General features: G+C 36.1%; 1 protein-coding gene across 1 annotated transcript; it reads left to right on the top strand.

Moving 5' to 3' along the window:
- Positions 1 to 7,731: 7,731 nt before the first annotated feature.
- Positions 7,732 to 12,076, top strand: LOC127789221 (APETALA2-like protein 3). Its single transcript, XM_052318046.1, has 11 exons — positions 7,732 to 7,903; positions 8,117 to 8,669; positions 8,963 to 8,988; positions 9,110 to 9,140; positions 9,249 to 9,336; positions 9,436 to 9,581; positions 9,740 to 9,784; positions 9,892 to 9,995; positions 10,128 to 10,255; positions 10,392 to 10,499; positions 11,601 to 12,076. Exons 2-11 carry the CDS (start codon positions 8,206 to 8,208, stop codon positions 11,856 to 11,858), a joined length of 1,398 nt encoding a protein of 465 aa, XP_052174006.1. The 5' UTR covers positions 7,732 to 7,903; positions 8,117 to 8,205; the 3' UTR covers positions 11,859 to 12,076.
- The last annotated feature ends 1,386 nt before the right edge of the window (positions 12,077 to 13,462 follow it).

The following is a 13,462-nucleotide window of genomic DNA, read 5'->3' as shown; positions in this document are numbered from 1 at the left end:
CTCTTTCATCGAAAAATCAATAATATGAGTACTGGGACCTCACAAGGAAGAGCAATCTCAAGTAAATAAGACATAGCAAGTGAACTAATCACAGAACAATAATGCAGAGAGTGGCCCGCATGGGCAGCTCAGCTGGTCACAGTTGGGGTACAAAGTGCCTCCAAAGTAAAGTTTGGGATAAGGATCAAGGATCAAGGATCGAGTCTCGCCAGCGACAGTGTGTGAGCAATCTCTCAAAATGAAGAGAGCTCCTTATCCGCAGTGAACACTGATCTAACCATTGTTGAGCTGGGTGTGGGGATGCCTGAGTGAGCCATTCACCTTTTGGGACAATAATGCATAGAGTGGTTGAGAGCCTCTCGCACCTACATTCGCTCTACAAGATCCAATCGATCTTGCGTTCCACTATGCAATGCCAGATTAGTTGACTGATGGGCAAAATGCATCTCCTGTTACTACATCCAGTCGTCGACTGATGGTCGGCTGTTGGACACCAATGTTCTCTGATCCTTTGACTGTTCTGACTGACCGTCAACTGGTGAGTACAGACTTGTCCCAACCCATTTCTACTCATTTTATACTTCATGAAATACATGGACTTACCTTTTTTAACATGTTTGTCGTTTATCAAAACTGTTCTTAGGAGTATGCAAGCACAACGCATGTAAGTCGTCTCAACAATTGGTACATAAGCATTTGAGCATTGGATACTTGAGAACAATTGACTGTAATAGTCAAATAATTGGTGAACGAATACTTGGGGATTTTGTGGGGAATGCATGTCTGCCTTTGTGTGAGGCCATGGATTTTAGTGATGACCTAATGTGGTAGTACCAAACCAAGCATCCCAGGAAGATTAGCATCCTGAAAAAAATTAAACATTAAACACTTGTGGATTTCAATTTCCCCTCCTCTTTCTTATTAGGTTGATGCGGTTTATCTTCTAAAGATCAAGTAATATAATGGGTTCAAATAGTTTATTAGATCACAAGTACCATACTTTTCCTTCTTTCCCCCAGATTTTGTGGGGAGCCCAATGCTCAAGAGCAGACATTTTATTTGTTTTCTTCTTGATCTATCTATTTATTTTCTATCCTCGAAAACATTCCAAAGGATCAATGACTCTTTCATTCTAAATCCTTCATTTTATTTAACTTGACTTGTGTGGATGGATTTTCATCTCCAATTCGTCTCCCAGCTCACTTACAAGAGAGTTAAGTTAGGTAACTGATAGCTAACATAAAACTCATCAGATCAAACAACATAAAATCTTTTCATTTAATAAAAGAAAGAGACATGAAGATGCAGCCTCCCTATTGTGGGAGACAAGGAGAATCAGATAAGACTTTTCAATTGAAGATATAGGATAAAAGAGGAGCTTATCTTTGTTTAATTAAGATTGTATACCTTATCCCTGTCCTAAACTTGTTCAGTGAACCTTATATTGTAATACAAGTGTTATAAAAATGGGGTGATATCACCTTAGTTTTTAAAGGGTTGTGAGAAAAAACATGGACTAGTGGAGATCTGAAGTCACCTTATAAGCACTAGAGAAACTAAAGTTGCACTTCCTCTTCTCACTTTCATCTTCCACAACATCAGGTTCCAAATTAAATACACAGATAGACCATTATGCTTTCAGGTTTTGTTAATGGTCTATGCTTCAGCCTATTAATGGGCTATTAAACTAAGCTTTAGCTTTTGTTAACTACTTGTTAATGAGATTATATCTACAACTTGGCCTTTGTTTAGTTCTGACGCTTATTTTGTCAAATTAGTTATGTTTGTTAATTATAGCGTGAGCAAGTTGGCCTAGGTTCTTTGATTACCATGGTTGATGACAACAATGTTAATGTATTTGGCTTTGTTAAAGTGCATGGAAGTTGTTTGTTTGTGACTAGAAGTTTAGGAATTTAAGTTATGAATGTTGGGTGTGTAAACTAAAGTCTCATTGTCGGGTATACATGTGGAGGATCAAGAACATATAAGTGTGGATAATATCTCTATTGGTATGAGATCTTTTGAGTAAAATCTAAAAACAAATTTATGAGAGTTTAGGTTCAAAGTGGACAATACCATATTAATGTGGAGATTTGAGAGATTCATTGTCTTAACAATAAAAACATGTTATTTGAATACAAAACAATTCTCGAGTAATCCATGTAAAGTGGGGAGTTTATTGCGTTAGAAATGACCTTAAGTTAAGTTAGTTATTATGCATTTCTAAGTTGAAACTTTTATTATTTGTCTCTTTTAAATTTGTGTTAAATGTTAAGGTAAATTACATGAAATCTACGTAAAAATAATCCACATCGAGTGGTGTTTAAATGAGATTTATCTTAAGTTACATTTAAATGGAGGTGTTATTTAGATAATATCATTTGAAGTAACATTATTTGAAATTTAAATGCTTGAATAATCATTACATATGAGAATTTTAAATTCAATCATTCTAGTAATTGTAAAAACAAAATATGAAAGAAATAAAAATAAAATTATATAGTGCGTGCTTAAATATTTTTCACACACATAGACCTATACACATATATATAAATATGCAAACCTACATATATGTGTACATGCAAACTATAAATATTGCGTTTGTATAGCATGTTAGATAAATTTTTTATAGAATTCATAAAACTCACGTATAAATCCGGCGATTAAGAAAAAATAATATCTCTCAAATTCATAATTGTTGATAAAAACTTGATCGAACAATAAGCACACTTGCACAAGCCACAAGTCAAAAAGCTTCCTTTTCTTCTCTTCTATCATGCCAAAATCACTTCTCAATGAATAGAAAGCTATGTGATAGATTGAATTGAGAGAGAATCAAACCTAACCTTCCATTTATAATGTCAATAGAATTTTACTCATTATAGAACTCTATTGGACCTAGATTTATTTCACAAATCAAGACAAGATGGTTTGTATCCATAAAGGTGCACCAATCCCAATATATTAATTATGATCACATATAATTTATTGGGTCTCCAAGCAATATTAAGTTAAAATTTAATTAATTTTTTTAAAATAAAATCCAATTAATATTACGCACATTATAAAAATTCTAACATAGCACCGGTACACCTATACTTTATATGCGTATATGCACATGTATGAATGGGTATGTGTAAGTATTAAAATTTGGTATTTTGAAATTACAAAATCCTAACTCCATTTTTTTTTTTGTTTGTCTAGAATTTCCAGGATGCGTTTGGCCGTCAACTTTAGGTAATGTAATTCGTCACATGTCAAGTATGCTCTACACTTTCCAGTTCATTGGACGGCTGAGCTGTGGGGGGAATGTTTTTGCTCTTTAATTCAACAGTATGTAATATTATAATTTAATCACATGTTATCGTTTATTTAAGTTACAAAACTAACTACACCACCACCTCCGTGATTAAAGATAAACTCTATTTTAATTTATCAAAAATCAGTGATCGTACAGCAGGGGAAGGGTCCAAACTCCAAGGCCTTGGCCCTTGGGCAATAAAGACAAAAGGCAAGGAGGAAGCAAGTCATCGGAAAGTACATGGGACAGCCATTTGTTCCCCCATTTTGGACCACGTGTCTCTTTGTTTTTCTTCTTTTTCTTCGTCGCAGTGATAGATTATTAGTGGCGTGGCGTGGCGTGGCGTGGTATCATCGGAACTGGCGTTGTCCGCATCCTCCTCGACCTCGTAGTCGTGCGTGGAAAGGATTTCCATTTGATTAATCACAATCAATCTTAGTATTAATCTTTCAGAAACGTCGTTAGCCGCAGGTATTGCCGCCCAATGGGACAAGTGCCCAGCCCACGCAAAGTGTCCAAATTTTTCTGCTTCTCACTGACTAATTCCTTGCCCTTTTCTTTTGTTTTGTCTTGTGTCTACCTTGCTGCCTAGATGCTTCCAACATGTAATGTATCTCGTAGATAGAACCCATCTTGGCTGAGTGCTTTGTTGTAGGGTACTACGTTAATTTTGGGGTTTTAAATGGAAAGGGTCCAAACTCACCTAAGCTACTTGTTAAGAAAGGAGAATACTATTGGTACATAGAGGGGGTTACACTTTAAGTTACATACATGTATAAATAACTAAAATATCATTTATTCAATTATAAATTTACTCTCTCTCCTTTTAGTCGCCTCTTTTCTCTTCTCTCACCCCTTTTCATGGTCGCCTCCAACAACTGTCTGTTGCCGCCTTCGACTCATCACCTCGTCTTTCATGCGCTGACCGCCAAGCATCCTTCTCGCCATGGAAAGAGATGATACAGTGACAGTCGACGCGCAAGAGATGAGACAGCGAGAGAAATGAGGTGATAGGCAATTAAGACAACCATGAAAAATGGAGAAAGAAGAGAGAATAAGTGGCCAAGAGAAGGGAGAGTAAATTTACAATGAATAAAGAGTATTTTAATCATTTACACGTGTATGTAGCCATCTACGTACAAGTAACATGGTCTAATAACAAAAAAAGATCATCATATCTAAATTAAAATTAGATCAGATTTCACTCGACCAATTAAGTGAGGTGACATTTCTCTTTTATCTATCATCTTTTTGTTAAAAAAGTTATTATTCATGAGAACGTACGGGAGAGAATGAAAGTTTTTTAAAAATACTATAATTCGTCTTGATATATTCAATCAATCTCATACTCTACTACAATCTAGTTGAGAGCCATTTCTGTATAAACTCATAAATCACATATTTATATAATATGTGAGTACTCATACGTTAGTAAAGTTAATAATCAATTCGATAGTTCCTCGACTTTAAACTTTTAAAGTCTTGTCTTTTTTATTTAATCCTTTGAAGAGTACAAGCAAGGCTATTTTAAATTATTCTATGTATAAAACTTTAGCTAAATATAAAAAAATATCAAATAAATCGAGAATCAATCAAGTTTATTGGTGAGATTTGGACGGTTGAGATGTAATAAATCGAGAATCAATCAAGTTTTTTGTCTGTCATTAATTAGTTATAAGTTATCAATTAGTCTAGATGTGTTATATATTTGTTTTTATAGTAAATTATTTTATATAAAATTATTTACCAAAAAAGATAATTTTGATAAATTTAAATTAAATAACTTCATAAGAGTAAGTAATAACCCCACAATGTGGTAGCTAGCTAAAATGGTGTCTTCGATGCTTCAAATAATTTTCTCCTCAGCTCTGGCATTGTGCAACAAGAAGTTGGTGGTAAAAACTGTTGGGCTGGGGAGAGAGAGAATCAATCTATTTGGCTATGCCACGGGAACAGCGTTAACAAATGGTAAAAAAACAGTGGCCGCGCACGGGAGTTAAGAGGGCGTGAAGGGCAAGCGGAGTGACAGGTATCAGCTGCGGCAGCTCATTGGGGGAGGGTCCCGGTCTCTATAAGGCGCATGAGCTGTCTAGTCACCCTCAAACTCAATGGCGACCCCCACCTCTCATACTCTCCCTCCATCGTCCACGGTATAAAAGGGTCCTTTTCCACTCCCCCCGCCACTCTCCCACGCGCCCCCACCACAACACATCGTATTATTCTGTAATTTAATTTAACAATTTTTAATTTTTAAATTAACAAATTATATAACTAAGATCTTCAGACCTCAATTTTTTTTATATAATTGAGGTTCTATCTTCACCCGGATAACCTTGAGAATGGATAGAATTTTTCCAATTTGCCCGCCAGGTAAATATGAATACGATCACAAGTTATACACACATAAAACATGACATTCAATTCACACTTTCATAAAGAACAAATGTCATCACAAGAATTTGATCTCTGATATTTTTTATAAAACTTCACATATTTATTGCTAAATTATGCCCGTGGAGACTTGAGATCTCAAATTTTGATTCGAGATATAAACACAGATGTACAAATGATCGGTACTAAAATATGTTAGTCGATTAAATTGAACTGAGTAAAACTAAATTGAATCAATTGATTAATCTGAAAAATTGAGATAATTAATAATTGAAAAAATTAAGTTCAAATCGTATAAATTGAACCGATTAAATTAAAAAAATATAAAAAAATTTTTTTTTGAAAAGAATCAAAATAATCAATAAAAAAATATATAAAATTGAGAAAAATAATATCATTTAATAAACATTAAAATAATATTATTTTAAAATTTAATTAATTCAATTATTTTAATCAAAAAAATTAAATAAAAAATAAAAAATTAAAAAATCAAATTCAACCGATTCAATCCAATTACTTGAGATAAAGTGAAGATTTGCTTTTCACTGCGTGCAGATACCAGATTTGATGTTAAACTTGGTGGTGGTGGTGGTGTTGTTATAACAGTGGAAGAAATGGCACTTCAAGTTGGGGGGGGGGGAGGAGTATGAGTAGGAATCGCATGTGGAGGAGGTGAGGCTCCGTCGCTTAGGCGGCTCTGTCCACCACCCGACAATTTGTTCATTTCAAACTAGTGCTTGTCCATTATTGTACCTTTACACAACCTCAATAAAACTATCTTTAAAGTTGTACCAACCAAACAAATTCTCATTTATAATAATAATAATACTATATAACATAATTTTGTCATTTCACGTTTCTAAACAATATATATATATAGACATATATAATAAATTCTTAAATTTTAGTATGTGATGATATTAGGTAATATTATAATAAAACATGCACGCGACATGTAATAATATCACGAGATCATTAGTTCAATTTGAGTTTCATTTATATATCATCAATCTTAGTAATAATAAGAATTCCTTAAATTGGAGAGAGTTAATAAGTTTTTAAAACTTATACGGTCAAATAATTATTATTAAAATATAATATTTTTTTGCCAAAGCAATTTAATAGTTTATTAATAAATAAACTCTCAAAATTTATAAACCTTGGAAGAGTTATGATTCAAACCAAGCCAAATGAGTTCTTAGATGATAGGTTGGATTTTCCACCCTTTAATATTTGGATGATCTTGTAATACATGGTCTATGATCTCAAATAAAAGAAATTAACGATACCACTAATAAAGATTTAATAAATTATGCGAGGTAGGAGAGAATAAGAGTTCGATTTTTTTTTGTTTTTTTCACATCAGGTTAGTTCGGTTAACTTTTTTCAAAAATTCAATTTTTTGTTTTAAGTTTGATTTTTTTTATTAGAAGAATCGATCTAACCAAATCAAACGAATTTTAAAATGATATTATTTTGATATTTATAAAACGATATTATTTTCTTTGGTTTTGTGTGTTTTTTATTAGTCATTTTAGTTTTTTTTTTTATTTTTTAATATTTTTTGATTTAGTCAATTCAATTCGATTTATAAGTATTGAGTTTGATGTTTTCAATTATTGCTTAATTCGATTTTTTGAATGAATCGATTAATAAATTTTTTAATTTAAATCTTACTCTTTGAACCAATAATTAAATCGACTATTTATATAGGTCTAATGCTAGGCCTGATAAAAGATAATATTTTTTGTATTTTTATGGTCTCTAGTTAATAAAAAAAACCCTTGAGGCAAGGCTTTTGGGGGGGGGGGGGAGGGGGGCAGAAATAAGAGACTTCAAAATAATATAATAATTTTAGAAGAAGGGAAGAGGAGGAGGGGAACGAGAAGGGAGAAGAAGAAGTGGAAGCCGAAATTGGTTCATTCTATTGTATTATATTATTATTATTATTATTATTATTATTATTATTATTATACGGCCCCTACCTTTTTGTCGTCATCTCCAGTCTCCATCACTACTAAAGCACACACGCCTCTCTCTTTGTTTCCTCCGGCGTTGCACAACAAACACTCCAATTTCATTCTCTCTCTCAACCGTTTCCTGTTTCTCTCTCTCTCTCTCTGTATGTATCCACGCCTCGGAAAACGACAGCCGGCCATGATTCGCCTTTCGTCGGCATCTCCATCCACCGGCGCCGATAAAATGCAGCTCGTAATTCTACTCTGAGCTCTCTCTCTCTCTCTCTCTCTCTCTCTCTGTATATGTATATGTATATATGTTTATACACATTGATGTTTCTCCTCCTTGTGTCTCTATGGCGGTTTAACGAAATCAAGGCTTCGATTCTTTCTCTATAGTTTCGCGCTACTGATTTTTCTTCTTCTTCATTTACTGTTGTCTGTGGTTCTCGTGTTTTGATTGTAGGTTAAGTTTTAAAGCTCTGGAGAGTTCATTTTCGGATATATAGATATATTTTAGGCGAACGACTGTGACGAATTTGAGTACCGATAACGATGTTGGACCTCAATCTCTGTGCCGTTCCGGCCGATTCCGTCTCCGATCTCATTGAGGAGAAGTTTGTGGAGCTCTCTGGCGGGCAAATGGATGATTCCGGGACCTCCAATTCCTCTATCGTCAATGTGGAAAGCTCGAGCGTCGCGGGAGACGAAGAATCGTGCTCCACTCACGGCAGTGCACTCGCTTACAGCTTTGGTATATTGAAAACCGGTGAGTGCGAGGAAGACACTGGAAGTAGGTCGGGTTTCGTAACGAGGCAGCTTTTTCCGGCGAGTGGCGGAGAGTGGTTGGATCTTTCGTTTAAGGCGGACGGTCCCAGTGGTCCAACGGAGGAGAGGGGGTCGGTGCACCAGCAACGCCACAAGGTGAAGAAGAGCAGGAGGGGGCCGCAGTCTCGGAGCTCACAGTATCGGGGAGTTACGTTTTACCGGAGAACTGGTCGATGGGAATCACATATCTGGTTAGCATATCATCGTGTTTCCGTTCCATGATTATGCTTTCACTTTTGAATAGGAATTTTGATTTGTATAATTTGTTCTTACTTTTCACTGATTTTTATTTGTTTTAACGACTTCTATTTGACTTCTATTTGCTTGTATTTCTCATCCTATAAATTTTTGATCTGATGATTTTGATGGACAAAATCCTCATTTCGTTACGAGTTTTCATACGGTTTGTTATGTTTCTTTCAAAAATGTTGAAGTGATGGGGTCGGAGTTATTGTGATGCAGTGTTTTACTTTGTTTTGAACAGGGACTGCGGGAAACAAGTTTATTTGGGTAAGGAGCTTGATCTCTATATTCGTGTGGATTTCATTTTATACCCTATTAGAAGCCTCCTATGGCTTGTGCTTTGTTACTAATCGTGCATTTCTGTTCAAACATGTTTTTGATTATGTAGGGGGATTTGACACTGCACATGCTGCAGCTAGGTAATAACGTTAACGTGTCAGAACTTTGATCAATTTTATCATTTGAAGTCATTGTTGATTATATATCAAAGGAGATTATCTTTTTTGAATATCGTTTTCTCATCTCAGGGCATACGACCGAGCTGCTATTAAGTTCCGTGGACCAGATGCAGACATCAATTTCAACATCAGTGATTATGCTGAAGATCTTAAGCAGGTAGTTCTGGTGGATAAGCACAACTTGTGGTAGAAATAGTTTTGTTTCTATGAGGAAATTCATATGTACATGGCTTTCTTTAAATGCATTCTTATGCAGATGAAGAACTTGACAAAGGAAGAATTTGTGCATATACTTCGTCGGCAAAGTACCGGATTCTCTAGGGGAAGTTCAAAATACAGGGGAGTTACACTGCACAAATGTGGAAGATGGGAAGCTAGAATGGGACAGTTTCTTGGCAAGAAGTGAGATAAAACCGTGCTGAAACTATATATTTTTTTGTTCTTTTTCATATCCGACTTTCCAGACAATCCTAAGTGCCTTCTCCAATTTTATTAGCAAAGAATCTTGGTGAGCTGTGAACAAAAGTCTTCACTTTGTTAGTTTCATCGCTTGCCTGCAGGTACATCTATCTTGGGCTATTTGACAGTGAGATAGAAGCTGCAAGGTCCTAATAATCATAAATTCACATTTCCTTGCTCTATATGTCAAAAAAGGATTCATTCTGTGACATTCTATTTTTCTTATATAAAGTTCTTGTTCTGTGCTTATTAGGGCATATGACAAGGCTGCAATAAAATGCAATGGAAGGGAAGCTGTCACCAACTTTGACCCAAGCATATATGAAGAGGAATTGAGTTCTGAAGCTGAAAATGGAGGTACGAAATTGTTAAAAGCATTTAGTGCATTTAATCATTTTGGAAGCTCCCTTCATTTTTGTGTTGCATGTCTTTAGCCATCCTTATTTTTACAATAAAGAGACAATGACTCCTGTAAATGTTTTTGTGCAGGAACTGCCCATAATCTAGATCTGAATTTGGGTATTGCTCCCCCTTATTTTGTTGATGGCCAGAAGGAGACTGTGAGCAGCAGTTTCAATTACCATTGCAACTTAAATGACATGTCTGATGGTAGAATGGTAATTGAAATACACATCAAGATCTAATCCTTTCCATTAGTTTTTGAGATAGATCATTAGAAATCTATCATTGTGTAACAGTAATTTCTTAGGTTTTAGATATGCTTCCTTGACTGGTTGTCTTGTCCTCTTTCAGGCTCACAACTCTACTTTTGCAACTCAATTACCACATGGCCAAATAATAGTGTCGCAGCACCCTCCTCCCTGGAGTGGTGTAGGTTTCAATTACTTTCCCACGTATGAGGTAAACCTGATAGCCACTTGCTCCCTTACAGGGCCTGTAACTTGGTTGAATCCCATAATCAAGTTTGCACATCAATTATGATTTCAGTCTGTAAAAAGAATATTTGCCTAATGTAGTTTAATTGTGAAATGTAATTTTTCTATGGGAGAGCTGCTTGCTAGGAAAAGGGTTTATTGTGTTAAATTCTTGGTATACCCCTTGACCATTTCCTTATTTTGGTGGTCCCTCCACCTGATTTAAAAGGGTAAAACATAATTTTATGTGTAGACTTTAACTAATTCACAAATTGTGTTCTTATTTTTGCTTTTATATTTCAAAACTTATTTAATACTGTATTGTTCTTGCATCCTCACCTAACCCATGCAAAGGAGGGAGCCCTAAGTTAGTTAAGAATGCATTCAAAAATGATTTTCCCTTGACTCTTGCAAACCAGGGTGCCTTGTACATTGAGGATTCCCTATTAAACTTTCATCAATCAAATAAATGTTACATGTATGCTTAACAAGTATACATGTATATGTCGTGCTTGTTCCTCATTTAGGCATGTTTTTGCATTGAAGACATTTCAGTATGTTTTTCTTGATTTTCTATTTCCATTTAGATGTTTTTAGATTTTAATGGAGTCAAATGTAAAATTGGCATTTCAACAGCCATTTTCACTTCCAAAATTATAGGCACAATAACAAGTAGCCCTTTGGAGATAAAACATCCAAATGCAAAATTAATTATGAGCATAATCACTTGCATCAAAATCAGTGCTTCAGTATTCACTTTACATAAGCTGAGCGAATTTCTCTGTACTTATGCTTAAGGCCAGTTCCACATCTCTCTTTTTACTGCATGATTGTTTGATGAGATACTCAGAAGATGCAGTTTTGATTTTGACTCTTTAGTTGGTTTTGGTTGGGTAGCTGCTCCCCCTAGTGGGATTAAGTCTCTGATTGTTATTGTTGTGGTTGGAAATTATTCTCTCTTCTGCCTCACTCTTAACTTAGTGAATTAATATGGCCACTCTGTTACTGTTTGTTGTGATGTTTATTTACAAGTGGCGAACTTCTGGGTCCAAATTGTCGAACATGACCATAATTTTTTCTGTAACAGGGAAGAGCAATAGAGAAGAGCATGGAACTTGATTCTTCGCAAAGCTGGGCATGGCAAATTCAAGGCCCTTTTGCTGGAGGTGCCCCGGTGCCACTCTTCTCTACTGCAGCATCATCAGGATTCGCTACTTCAACTGTCGCTGCTTCATTAGCTGCCGTTCATCCGCCTCCCTTTCCAAACACATCAGTCTCCCACCTCGGCTACCCTCCATCAACTGCCAACCCACCCAACGTATCTCAGTACTACTGCAGGAGCTGAAATCACTTGCAGGTAGAACAAAACATGAATACAATTTGGAAGCTTCTTGTATAGGCAGAAAGGTACCTGAAAAAAAGGAAGCCAAACTGGATTGCTACTGAATTTTGATTATCTAGTGCATATACTGCATTAGGTGCTAGCATTGATCATCTGCCACCAAACTCTGCTACTTTTGCTTATCTTTTGTGATAAATTGGTTCTTGAATGCGTACTAGCTCCGCCATGCCCGTGTGAATATGCTGTCAATGTGCCTTTATATTCATCGTTCGGGGTCACTTGTTTAGTCTAAGCTGACCTTAATTCTGTCCGGCAAGGTAGGTTTCACTGGCATAAAGCAGTTGCCCCGTTTTTTTTTTTTCTTTTCCTTTTAGCACAGAAGCCATGTGGGAAAAACCAGCAGCTATTTGAACATTATTTGTATGGAGAGTTGTGTAAGAAGATGTACGCTCACCGCAAGAGCCAATCTTGAAAACAACCATACCGGACCGAGGAGGAGGCTGTTATAAGTAGCCACCTCGAAATGACATCTTTAATTAATTGTCCAACGAAATCCCCAAAAGTAGAGCAGGAACCATTCTACATGCATCTTGAGATGGGAAGCGCGTCTTGCTTTACTCCATCTAAGTTGCTGTGGGTTCATAATAACAATAAATCTCCGGCAAAGTTTACCATACCTTGAGCCTAAATTTTATATAACCATCCCCAAAAGTAAGTAAGAGCACCATATTTGCACATAAAAATCACTACAATAAGATAATTCCATTGTTACTCTGGATGCATGTATTAATTACTTGTCAAGAATTCAATGTTCGATTTTGATGCATTCTTACGTTCTTTGTTGGTTTGCTTCCTTTGTTTTGTTTTGATGGGATAGAATGAAATTGAATTAAATATCTAAGAATAGAGAGGGGTAAAGAAACACGATGAAAGGAAACCCTTGGATATGATATAGGAAGGGGAAGTTCATGTATTTATGCGTGGAGACATCTAAAAGACATAAGAAACCAGGGTCAGCCGTAAATAAAAGCCCTGTTTGTTAATGAGTTTGATTGATGCTGTGGAGCAGAGAGAGAGAGAGGGGGAAGAGTGTACGGGTTTTGCACAGTGGGTCATAAGTCCAACTCTTATGAAAAAGGGGGATGGCGTTGGAATTTGGAGTTGGACATTCCCCTGCCTCTAGCACAGCAGCAGCAGCAGCAGCAGGAGGCATTAAACTCGTTGCCTGCCTTTCTTCCTCCCTTCCTGGTGGGTTGGGTGTGACCCTGCACAGACAAGGCAGTCAATAATGGTAGCAGGGATGAGAGTCAGAGAGTCCAATGAAACGTCCACTCTCATGGATGGCACCATTTCGTTCCGTCCTTGATCTCGCTAGCCCCACCACTGTGTCTGTCTCAAACCGGTACCACTATGTCTCCAGTTTTTAAAGGGTTCTACGAGTTGTATGGAAATTTTGGTTGCCGCTAAGCCGGGAGTAGGGGCGGCAAATTAGTTGATGATGCTATGATTAATAAAACGTGAAAATTAATCTCGTGAGAAAGGGAACTTGTCTATCTATAAGGCAAGTTTGGATGTAACTGTTGTGTGTGTGTGTGAGTGAGTGTATA

Source organism: Diospyros lotus, chromosome 13 (assembly GCF_014633365.1).
Source record: "Diospyros lotus cultivar Yz01 chromosome 13, ASM1463336v1, whole genome shotgun sequence".
Lineage (NCBI taxonomy): Eukaryota > Viridiplantae > Streptophyta > Magnoliopsida > Ericales > Ebenaceae > Diospyros > Diospyros lotus.
The sequence above is the reverse complement of the archived record's forward strand: the minus strand, read 5'-3'. Positions and strand labels throughout refer to the sequence as shown.